Source organism: Sebastes fasciatus, chromosome 1, assembly GCF_043250625.1.
Source record: "Sebastes fasciatus isolate fSebFas1 chromosome 1, fSebFas1.pri, whole genome shotgun sequence".
NCBI lineage: Eukaryota > Metazoa > Chordata > Actinopteri > Perciformes > Sebastidae > Sebastes > Sebastes fasciatus.
The window spans coordinates 14,933,243-14,945,198 of NC_133795.1; the positions used below are offsets into that span (position 1 = coordinate 14,933,243).

At 41.4% G+C, this 11,956-nt stretch overlaps 2 protein-coding genes across 2 annotated transcripts; one reads left to right on the forward strand and one right to left on the reverse strand.

Annotated features, from left to right (window-relative positions):
• Positions 1-299: 299 nt before the first annotated feature.
• LOC141765563 (uncharacterized) lies at positions 300-7,721 on the forward strand. Its single transcript, XM_074631632.1, has 5 exons — positions 300-401; positions 1,490-2,183; positions 2,416-2,512; positions 2,861-5,304; positions 5,392-7,721. Exons 2-5 carry the CDS (start codon positions 2,147-2,149, stop codon positions 7,242-7,244), a joined length of 4,431 nt encoding a protein of 1,476 aa, XP_074487733.1. The 5' UTR covers positions 300-401; positions 1,490-2,146; the 3' UTR covers positions 7,245-7,721.
• Positions 7,722-8,218: 497 nt separating this feature from the next.
• On the reverse strand, positions 8,219-11,498 carry cnpy2 (canopy FGF signaling regulator 2). The gene is made up of 6 exons (XM_074631655.1): positions 11,361-11,498; positions 11,070-11,158; positions 10,500-10,615; positions 9,868-10,065; positions 9,630-9,726; positions 8,219-9,491 (listed from the first exon to the last, which is right to left on the reverse strand). The coding sequence occupies exons 2-6, from the start codon at positions 11,149-11,151 to the stop codon at positions 9,448-9,450; spliced, it is 537 nt and encodes a 178-aa protein (XP_074487756.1). The 5' UTR covers positions 11,152-11,158; positions 11,361-11,498; the 3' UTR covers positions 8,219-9,447.
• Between the last annotated feature and the right edge of the window lie 458 nt (positions 11,499-11,956).

Genomic DNA, 11,956 nt, shown 5'->3' on the forward strand with positions numbered 1-11,956 from the left:
CTCTACTGAGACCAGTTAAGACTGGGTTTTTTTGGGTGCCTTTTTAAAAATAGTTTTTTTTAAAAACTGAAAGTTTGGTTATACTTACCTACTAGTTAGGTGGATGGCTTCCACCTTAGGTAGTCCGTTTTGTTTTCAGTAAATAACCAATTCAACCTCCTTCAAAACTAGAAGTCTAATGGAACTGGTTAGATATGGTACATCGTTTTTGTTATTTCTCACTTCCATCATTAAATACAGTTTGGGACCAGTTACCGTGGCGAAACAAGAGCAAGTTCTAATTGTGATTTTATATAAAACAGCCTTATGTTTGTTAATGAAATCGGCAGTCCGTTGCTCTGTTTCTAGTGTCTTGAGGCGAGGATCAGCTCCGCTCATAATCATCTGACTGGAGATTTCAGGTTCTTCCTTTTATCACTTGTCTATGTTGTCATTATCATGCACGATGTAGTTTTAGTGACGACAATGTTATCAGTGCATGCCTTGAAAAAGGGTCGACTGTTCTTCTCAGTGTGCTCTACCTCTAAATTTTAAATCTCATATTTTCTTTCCACATTTCTAATTGTCTCGCAAAGTTCATTTTATCAGTACAGGACGCAGCAGCCTGTTAGTACATGACCTCCCTGTTTGGTTTCTGCAAGGATGTTGAGCGTGTTACAAAGAGAGCTGAGCTGCATCACCTTCAGATTAGATTGAAAACACGTCACATGATCACAGCTTTAAAGGCCCTGAAAAACATTCCTTCTCCTTTAGCTGCTTACTCTGATAGACTTGATCCTGCATGAATACTATATTTTCTGCCAAAGTTATAACGGTTTTGTTTATTTCATGAGACATGTCTGTATTTGTGTTTTTGTCTGGTCTTCTGACTGGTTCAAAGTGGTCGGGGCTCTGTTGGAAAAAAGGTGACATCACATCCTGAATGCGCCAATGAGGGTTGTTTTGCATCGTTTGCTTACTGTATGCTGCTAGGCCACTGTCAATCAAATATGATCAAACCACACCCACACAGTCGTGATGAAGCAGATTGTTATTGCTCATTTAGTCATGTATATTTAAAGTTATGTTTTCAGGCTATAAATCAGATTAACACCAGTCCTCTCCACACAAGGTGATGGAGTCTGTCACTCACTAAACATCTTCATTAGCATCATCTCTGGGCTGAAACTTTTATCTACGAGCAGCATTTAAGCTCAGAACAAAAACAGATTTATTTACTCAGTCATAATGGATACTTTTATGTAGTTGGTGTCATACTGTCATTGTGTTACTATTCATGATTTTGTCTTTTGTGCAGTTTTACATCAATCAGTCTGGACAGGCATAAATTAGAAAGCTGGGTCCAATATACAGTATCAAAATATAATTCTCAAACTTCTCATGGATCCTGTTCTCACCTGAAATTGTAGTAATATTGTTTTTATTGAGATATCTATAAAACCCAAAACAAAGTTCATCCCATCCTCAACTATTCTGTCAACATCAACAGATTGCCCTGCAGCCGGCTGTCTGTACGAACTTCATCCCCTCTCTCCTGCTCTGTGCTGATGTACAGATTTTCTGTTCAGAGAAGGAAAGCCTGTTTGTTACGCTGGAGAGTTTCAAAGAAAGGGAGACAACCCGTCCGCTGCCCGTCTCTCCCTCCGCCACAATTCAGCCGACAAAACAACAGATCCCTATCTCCGTGCGGCGTCTGCCTGCCATCACGTCGAGCACCTCCCACACCAGTGTCATGCAAAGTGCAGATCACTGATGTTGTTGTCATTCATGATTATTTGGGCAAAAACTTTGCATTGGAGAAGTGGTGCCATATGAGCTGACAGGAAAATGTTATAGTTGACTTTCTGAGTTAAACTGTTTTATACATGTTGTAAAAATAAATTATAACTCCTTCACATTTTTTTGTATGACTTTAAAGAGGAACGATGCAGCTAAAGATGGTAACTCTAAAAACCTGATTAAAAAATTCCTCAGTGGTATTTATACTGGGCATGTTGGCTGGATGAGAGGAGGATGGGCAGTGACAGGGGAGTAGGGGAGTGTGTGTGTGTGTGTGTGTGTGTGTAGAGTGGGAGGGGGACTGAAAACCATCCTCCTTTTAAAACAAGTCGTCCTGTTTGGACTTCGTTAGACCTCATATCACCTCATGAGCAACAAGGACAATAATCTGAAGACAATTAAAGGTACGTGTTGTGTGTGTGCACTTATCTCTCCATTTATGTAATGATATCTAAATTGCAGGTGAGACATTTTAAAATATTTTTATTTTAGTTTTTTATTCAGTATAGGCTATCATACCATAATCAGTGTTAAAATATGAATATGCTTTTTGAGTCTGTATATAAATCTTAAGGTTTTATGCATTTTAAGAACATACTGATTATTATATGATCCTTTTTTTTCTCCATATTTCAGATTTCAACCAAAACATGGAGTTCTGGCCCGAGAATCCGGGGCAGACGCCTCTATACTCCAAATTTGGTACTGTTCCTGGGAGAAACTGTACACATAAGTGAGTTCAGATTACTTTTTCAATCAGTGTAATCATTGGATAATAGTTTGTTAACATTTTTCTATGCTTGTTTGACAGACTTATTTGTGCTTTACCTGACTGATTTACTGCACAATAGTCTTAATATCTACTGTATATATTGCTGTTCCACATTGCTGTTACATTAATGAAAAACTGCACAATTTTTAGCAACACATTATTTTCAGTATTATTTTACAGTGAAGTTATACTAAAAGTCACTTGACATGGGAAAATTTGTTAAAACACATATCAAGGAATTAAATGTGATGTGGAAGATGGCTTTTGTTGAAATTATTTGAACGTACTTTTTCACCATTTCCCCCACAGCTACCAAGACCGACATCAGGTCCCCCAGTATCCACTGTACTATGGTGAGCAGCAGGATCAAAGCAGGGAGTCCAGTTACTGGACTGTACCAGGATCAAGAACAGGAGGGGCTCCACAGGAGTACACTAACTGGACGGACCAAGATCAGACCGCCCCTGCTTCTTCTCAATTCCCTTTTATTCTCGACCGTCACGCTCAGCAGCACCAGGACCTGGGAGACTATCATCAGCAACATGAAGCCAGAGACAGAGAGTGGACAGCAGCTCAGCGAGCAGCGAGGGAATATGAGAGAGGATTTCTGAGGGAGGGGTGGCAGAGGAGGTGGGAGCCCTGTGGTCCTGTCCGCTACAACAGGGAAGTTCCTGCTAAGAGGAGCGACAGCAGCTATCGAGAGCTGGAGGCTTGGGCAGCTCGATACAGCCATTCACTTCCAAGGAGGAGACGCATCGAGGCTGAGTTGAGGGGCGCCTCTCAGGGTCTGCCGGAGAGCAGCAGGACTCTAGAGAGGGACAGCAGGAGTGAGACAGATCCTCGAGTGGCGGCGCTGCAACAAGTCAGACAATCTGCAAGCTTCAGAGAATCAGGATTGTGGGATAGAGGGGGCAGACAGCAAGCTCCCACTTACTATCCATCACAAACTCCTGCCACCGACACAAGCCAAGAAAAGAACAGCTACCAACCGAGGATGTTCAGCCAACCTCCTGGCTATATCGCTCCTCCTCCCTATGACAGCCCACATAAAGGCTCACCTGTACTGCACCACTGTGACACCAGCTGGGAGCAAGAAGGTAAGAGACAAACCTACTGGTCACAGCCCACACTCCAAAAGAAGCAGCATGTAGATCTGCAGGATCACAGAGAAGGAGAGAAAGAGGAGTTTGCAAAACCAGATGGGAATCAAAAAAGCTTCCCAGAAGGACTTGAAGGACTAATACAGGACCGACGACAGGCGATAGATGCGTTACAGGCAAGCAGTCCTTTTAGTATCCAGGAAACACACATGCAGCATGAGGGTGAGTTGTCTCTGCAACAGTCACAAGTGTTACAAGCGGTTGAGAACAAAAAGATAAACAAAGAACCATCCTCAAAAGTCATTGAAGGAAGGAAGTTCAGATTAAACAAAAAGACAGGTGGGATGACCATATTCTGCTTGGTGTCTCGAATAGCAGGCCCCGCAGAAACCCCATCTTTGCCACTTTGTACCTCGCAAGGAAACATTCAAAACACAGAAGTTGGAGGTGTTTCTAAAGGTCTCTGGGTCAGCAGTGGCATTAATCAAACACACAAACTTGCAGATGAGGTAGACTTCAGAGCGCCAACACTCACAGAGCAGTCAAATGCTTCTGATGCAAGAAAAGCCAAACAGAAGGAGATGCCAACCTGCATAGAAAGTGAGATGCTTAGTGATAAGCTATCAAACAAAGCAGAGTTGGATGTTGTTTCCCAAGAAAAAGTTAAAACAGATGATGCTGATTCTACAATTGGGAGACAAGTTGCTCGATCAGTGCAGCCTGTGTCAGTCAAATATCCTCTGTGGAGGGAGCCTAGTTTCTCAAGCAGAGCTGAAACTGAGAGTTCATCAACATGTTTGAAAGCAAACATCGAGGAAGGAGAATCAGATGTTCTGCACAACCAAGAAAATAAATTTCATCCAATTGATGTTGAAGTAAGGAGACTGGACATCAAGACAGACACAGACTCTGAGGACAGTGAAGGTCGACTGGTTATCAAAACAACCTGTGTTGTTGTTAAAATTGAGCTGATTCCATCACCCAAGAAAGAGCATGTTCACTACTTACACACTGAGCACAGTCCACTTGATGTTCAATCGACTATCTCTCCTGAATCAAACAGTCAGCTGGATCAGGATGCAACAACTGACCAAAACACAGAAACAAACCCCCTCCACACTAATGAAAGGCCTGAGACTGAACCAGACTCTGATATTATGGAACAACAGACACCCGAGGGAGAAAGTGAAATCTCTTCCGTCTGCATGTCCTCATCTTCAGTTTCTGAGGGGGAAACGCTGGAGGAGCGCGCTGAAAGGATCCTAGGAATCCCTCTACAGGACTGCGTTACTAAGCAGCAACCTGAAGAGGCAACGTCACCTCTGGACTCGTATGTGGAGGACCAGGAGGTTGAACCTTCTCCAATTAAAGACAACGACATTGATGATGCAGTTGAACAAATCCCAGAGGACACAGGAGAAGAGGAACAGTCACAGAGTCGGTTAGAGGTTGGCCAAACTGAAGATGCTGTGTGTTTGCGGGAAAATGATGATACCAAAGATCAGGCGGCAAATGAAGATGGTGGGGATTTCGCAGGACTTCGGGATCAGGTGTCTATTATGTCTGACGGGAATGACACTGAAACTGATATTGAATCTTCACCGGATATTGAAATAACTGAGGATTCTCTGCTTATACCCGCTAGTGAAGAAGGTACAACTGAGCAGGAAGAAAACGATACCTCTACTCATCATCCACCCACCAACCTCTCTAATTCTTCTTTGCTTTCACCCTCCTCAGACTGTGAACCTGCTCTTTCTCTCACGCTGTCATCCTCCGATCTTACGCCTCTCATGCATATCTCAGAATCAAACATAGAGGGAGGTCCTGATCCTGAGTTGATTCCCCTCAGTTCTGCAGAAAACTTAGCTCTTCAGCCGGAAACCTCATCTCTTCTCCCTGCATCTATTGACTTTACCACAAACTCCACTCCCAATGCAGACCAATCCCCAAGCCCTTCTCCTCTTCATTCAGTAGATCACACTGCAGAAACAGTGTCCGATGTTGAGGACCAGGATGAAGAGGGTGAAACACCACAGCTAATAAACAATGAGATCAGCGACACCCTTGAGGATATTACCAAAGATATGACTGAGGAGCAACAATTTGAAAGTGACCAACCAGACGATGCTGCGTGTGTGATTGAGAGCAATGCCACTGATGATCAACAAACAACAGAAGACGATCCTACAGACCATATTATGGAACAGACTCTTAGAATATCCAAAGAAGATGCCATCGAGGTTGACATTTTGCAGCAACAACTTGAACGTGTCCAAGCAGAGGATTTTGTTTATGTAAAACATAGTTATCTGACTGAAGATCAGCTACCAGAAGAAGTCAACGAGGATCCTGCAGGTCTTTTGGAGCCGACAATATACCAAGAAAATGTGACTGACAGTCAAACAGAGGTCAACATTTTGCAGCAACAATTTGATAATGGACAAGAAGAGGATGCTCATCTAAAAGAGAGTTATATGACTGAGGAGCGATCACAAAAAGAAGCTGATGAGGATCCTACAGGTCTTTTGGAACTGACGCTATCCACAGAAAACGCTACAGACTCTCAAACTCAAATAGAGATTGAAATTTTGCAGGACACTGAACAACAGACTGAAGCCTCTGACTCTTCTCCTCCCTCACCATCAGACTCAGACTGTGAGGTGTCTCAATCACCTTTGGATGTGCTCTCACCCTCTGAGCTTCCTACTCCAACACACACATCAAACGAGTCGGATACAGAGTGTGTTTCTTTTCTGGAAATGGACTCAGTTTGTTCCTCAGCTCTAAATCCCGATGCTGCTCCTGCTGCTGGCATCCCAGAAACTGTCCCTCCTCCTCTTCATCTGGACTCCTGTGAAGAATCCCTTCAGTTCTCATCTTCCTCTTGCACTGATTCCCCCCGAATCCTGCTATCCAGCTCTTCAACTCCTCCTCCGCAAGAGGGAAGTGGAAGCATTGACCCTGCCTCACCCCTCAAAGAAGAGCCCCAGTATCCCAAGTCCCTGTGGGATGCAGTAAATCGCATTAGGAAACATACAGCGCCCGACTCTGAGAATGAGGAGGAAGAGGTGAGTGAGCTCTGGGATCCAGAGAGTGCAGGGGAGGACTTGTGTCGCCCAGGTGTGGTAGTGGACATTAATTCGGGGAGGATAGTCTTTGATGGAGCAGGGCAGTCGGAGGTTTCAACAGAAGGTGTGGAGGAGAATCTGTGTCATGAAGAGCGAAGCGGACACGCTGAAGAAGACACGCTGTCCTGCAGCAGCACCTGCAGCCACGGGTCTGGGGACACCGTTATCGTAGCAGATGAGGACGAGGTTGAGGAAACGCCACCTGACGCTGGGACAGAAAGCAAGACGGGGAATGACGAGGAGTTTCAGATGGCTGAGGGAGAGCGATGCTGCTCTGCTGAAGTAAAAGATGAGATAGCAGCTAAGGAAGAGGGAGATAATGATGGAGATGAGAGCGTCAATAATGAGTCTAGTCAGAGTGAGGAGTGGCCGGTGGAGGTGGCGAATAAAACAGCCAAGGCAGTGGAAATGAAGGAAACAGAGCTAGAAGAAAACCAGGAGGAGGTTCAGGTGAAGAGATGATTGAAAGTGAGTCTGTAAAATAACTAATATGTTTGATTAAACATCTAACAACTACGTACCATCTACATTTATATTGTGCCTCATAAGGAATGGAGGTAATTTCCTCAATAACATTTTGTAGCAGACATTTAATGTATTTTTTAGTTTCAGTGTAATCTTAGAGCTTTTGGTGGGTAAGTAACGATGCATTCACTGTTATAGAAATGTAGGAATTTGACATTATGGAAATCTAAAATATCCAAACCATCTGTTTATTTGACAAAACTATTCTTGTAAAGCACATCTTGTCATACTTTTTCTCCAAATCTATTTATCTGCTGTTTCTACAGTGTTTAAGGTTAATATGTGGCTGTGAAATTATGAAAGTGGAAGGAATAAAAGATTTGATTATTTGGAGTGATTTCATGGTGTGGTGATATTTCTGGATGTTTTTATCTGTATTATAAGTAAATAAAATGATTGAGTTCATTAACAAAATGCTGTGAGATGGTGGTGAGTGTTTTGTTAGCTGTTGTTTCCAAGGTCAAGAGTGAACTTTCAATCTCAACATTTACGCCAATGTGGACAATAAGTCCTTAAGAAAAATGGAAATTTAAAAATGTACAATTTCATGACAAACTGGACAAACTCCATTTGCTGAGGGAGATCGTGAGATAAAACTGAAAGCTCCAGAACAGCTAAATGTACCTTATCAACCAAAAAGGAGTCAAAAACTAAAGTGATGATATATATGTTAAGAAAAGTATTTTCTTTTACATTTTAGTGCAGTATTTAATTCCCCTTATGGTCTTCCTGCCTACATTTAAGTATTTCAATTTTTTTTCCACTTTGGTATGAGACTTGCATGCAAAAAATCTGAATGTACTGGTATGAAAATCTTTTGTGATTTACCTGATTTATGAGTGATAGTTTAGAAATTAGGAGGTAAACTTGTGTCAAATATATTTCCATTGATTAAAGACAAAACAGATGCAGAGAACTTACAAAAGTTTTATGTATAAAAAAGGAAAATATCAGAAGAATGTTCACATGAGACAGCAAGTTCATTTTTTTTCACACATTGAAAAATAAATGATACCAAAAATACTTTTTCTCTACATCCACAGTACAGCATGAAGACTTTCCAACTGAGTATGATTCTTTAATTTGGACTCAACTATCAGATTGTGGACTACAGCTCACTCTAGTGGTGTTACACTGGAGTTCAGTGTAACTAGACTGAAGAAAATAGAAATTTACTGCAGGATCGCAGCTGGTTTTTGTAGTATTTATTGAAAAGAAAAGGTGACGTTTGCCTGCTCCTGAAGCTATAAACTATTCTATACTTCTTTTATATATATTTGTGTTTAAAGATGTTTTCTGCTCTGGATCAGAAGGGCAGCATGGAGGGAAAGTAGACCTTTTCAGACATTACTATTAACATTAAGTACATTTTACTAGTCAATACTTTGTTGTCAGACAAAAATAAAAGTAGTGTTTTAAAAGTGTATAGGCTACAAAGACGCTACAAAATTAAGTTTGAATTCATAATTTCACACAAAGCAGTGGTTGAAGTTTTCCCAACTTCTTTTTTTTGACTTTGCTGCAACTTTCAATTGATCTTCAGATGCCAATTTCTCTGGTGGAATATGTTTGATCAGTTCATGAGGACATTTTTAGCATCAAACCCCCAACCCACCTTAGCAGCAACATTTATCTGTTTTCTTAACTGTAATACATTTCACATCAACAGTAACAATACCAAGGGGGTAATGGTGGGATCGATCTTTGAAGAGACATTACATGGAGGGAAACATTTGTTCAGTAATAAAGGCACATTTTGTCATTTGGACAACACTCAAATAATCTTAATTTCTGATCTTACATAATGTGTCTTTAACTTTTCAGTTTAATGTGATGGAATATTCAACCAAAAGAAGTTATTCCTGTGATCTTGGACAGTTCAATAAATATTAGTGAGCATTAAAACCTAAATAATACTTACAGTATATAAACAAGTGACAAGATAATCCAAAGAGATACGGCTAAAAAATGGCAAACTGGTCCTTAAATTGTCACTTTTACTTTCAGGTGGATTTTCTATTATCTAACATAATAATTTGTATAGCTACATCTTCCACCACTGCCTTGGTGTAAACCGGGGATAAGAGAAAACTGAAAACATTACAGCACCCAATGTCCCGGCAGCCATGGGGAGATGATATCAAAGTTCATCATGGTGCATTTCCAGAGCATGGTCACAGAGGTCTGCAGAGCAAACAGGAGAGAAAAACAATGAATTAAAATACAGCAGCTGCAGTGAAACAACATAACATAAATGTGTAATAGTGTGTAAAAGTCAGCATTAGAAAAATAAATATCAGTCTTGTTGTGTCAAAAACATACCTGTCCTCTTGCTGCAGAGTTTGTCTTTGACATTATCGTTCTCGTGAGCGAAGAATTCAATGACTTCATCTTCATGCTGCTCAACAATTGTTTCACACTGGAGAAATAAGTTAAAAAAATAATTGTGGGGTGTGGGTTGCATAAAAAATATTATTATCATTACCAATAAAAGCACAGTAATACCATTAAAACATATGATGGTGCATTTAATAATCATTCAGTGGAATTCTGTACTCACTGCAAATTTTAAACTGCCTGTAACTCTTGAATCCAGCGAAGCCTCTGAGAGGTCCATGGGCTCGCCGCTCCGAGACTTTATCCTAACGTAGGACTTCCTGTGTGTGGAAGAATCGGCGAGCTCGCCGTAGTCCACCATCCTCTCACACACCATCTCCATCAGCTCCAGGAGGTTTCCCTCTGAGCGGGCTAGAGGAACCTGGTGGCATGAAAAAGAATTAAAGAAGATGTGAGGTTTCTCTTCATGTGACAGTGCCTTCAGTTGTTACCAAATAATAAATACAGTGATAACACTGCATTTTGCAGTCCAGTTTTGTTGCTAAATAAACAATCAGGTGACAATAGGAGTTCTAAAGCATGATTGACATGAAAAAGTTTGGGGACCACTGTCCTAGTGCATAGGGGGGCGTCATCAGATATCTTGTGCTGTGCAAGCAACAGTCCAAAAAACAAACAAATTCAGTTTACTATCATATAAGACAAAGAAATAGTAGATAACAGTTGATAAGCCAAACCCTTTTTAAAAAACAGACATGTGCAGCACTACTCCATTGTGCAATACAGTGGTGCAGCCTACACAGAGTGTGTTGGACACATTACTACGTGGCTGTTCTGCTGCTTCTGCTGCCTCACCTCTCTGATGGACTGGCTGCCGTCCGGGTTGATCCTGAAGGATCCCGTCTGGATCATTTTCTTTGGATCTACTTGGGAGATGGCCCACTCCATCTCATCTACCAGAGCCCTGCAGGCTGCGGGGAGCAGAGGGAGAGGACCCACGCATTAGGACTTATCTGAGTATTAGGGACACATTGAGGGGAAAAAAATCGGAGATTTCCAGAATAAAGTCATAATATTACGAGAATTTTTTTTTTTTATATTACAAGAATTAAGTCATAACTTTACGAGAGAAAAAAAGAAAATAACTCGTAAAAGTACTACTTTATAATATTGACTTTATTCTCACAATACTACGACTTTTTTTTCTCATAAACTTGTGACTTTATTCCCGAAAATGTGGCACTAATACTCCGTCGTACCATAGACCTACAACAATGATAAATAAAAATGAAAATGTAAACAATAAACAGTTATTCATTTCCATTTCTATAAATCCACAGGGAGCCACTGGAGAGGGGCTAAAGAGCTGCATGTTGCTTAGAGACCTCTGGTGTAGCCTAAGAGACAGACAGACACATACTGTACCTCCACATCTGATGTCCTGTCCTTGTCTGGCTGCCTGGCTGCAGCTCAGGAGGAGACACAGAAACACACACGCTTCCCTCATCTTGCATCTAAACAACACAGATTTCATCACATCATCGGGCTGAACACAACAACAGACAAGAGAAACATTCAAGTGGTTCTGTTAGAAGAAGTTAGCCGGTAACCTCTCAGTTATTGCTCGCTATACAATGTTTCTGTCCAACCACCATGAACCAGAGACATATTCTGACACATAAAACACACATCTTGTCACATTTTCATTCAACTTACAAGTTTCTGGCAGTGTTTTTCTGGAGAACAGCTTCACGCTTTTACACGCTGTGCCATCGGTATTCGGTGCAATGTGGTGACGTAGCAACGGAGCTGCTGGACCGGATGGAACGCTCTCCGGACAGCGCCCTCGCGGGGCCGGAAGATGACAACAACGGTTGATTCTTAAAGGTCCCATGTTATGCTCATTTTCAGGTTCATACTTGTATTTTGTGTTTCTACTAGAACATGTTTACATGCTGTAATGTTAAAAAAAAACTTTATTTTCCTCATACTGTTGACCTGAATATACCTGTATTTACCCTCTGTCTGAAACGCTCCGTTTTAGTGCATTTTGACGGAATTGTAACAGAATTGCATTAACATTGCTAGTCAACAGCTTGGGTCCATGTGTACTTCTTGTCAGCTGATGACATTCACATTCACTGCAACCAGGAATAAACTGGGACACATTTCGAATGTTTTACGTTGAAAATTGTGTCAAGGATCTAAATATTGTATATTCGTGACATCACGAATGGGCAGAAAACGGCTTGTTTCAAATGCAGAGTTTCTGAATACGGGCTGTGCGAATTTCCCTGTGGATTGAGTGTTTC

Excerpts from the sequence above, each read along its gene's own strand:
- LOC141765563 (XM_074631632.1), top strand. The coding sequence starts at position 2,147 with ATGAGCAACAAGGACAATAATCTGAAGACAATTAAAG. Across the intron at positions 2,513-2,860 it reads GGGAGAAACTGTACACATAA|CTACCAAGACCGACATCAGG; the intron begins GTGAGTTCAGAT and ends TTTCCCCCACAG. Across the intron at positions 5,305-5,391 it reads TATACCCGCTAGTGAAGAAG|ACTGTGAACCTGCTCTTTCT; the intron begins GTACAACTGAGC and ends CACCCTCCTCAG.
- cnpy2 (XM_074631655.1), bottom strand. The coding sequence starts at position 11,151 with ATGAGGGAAGCGTGTGTGTTTCTGTGTCTCCTCCTGAGCTGCAGCCAG. Across the intron at positions 9,727-9,867 it reads CAGGCAGTTTAAAATTTGCA|TGTGAAACAATTGTTGAGCA; the intron begins GTGAGTACAGAA and ends TTATTTCTCCAG. Across the intron at positions 9,492-9,629 it reads ACTCTGCAGCAAGAGGACAG|ACCTCTGTGACCATGCTCTG; the intron begins GTATGTTTTTGA and ends TTTGCTCTGCAG.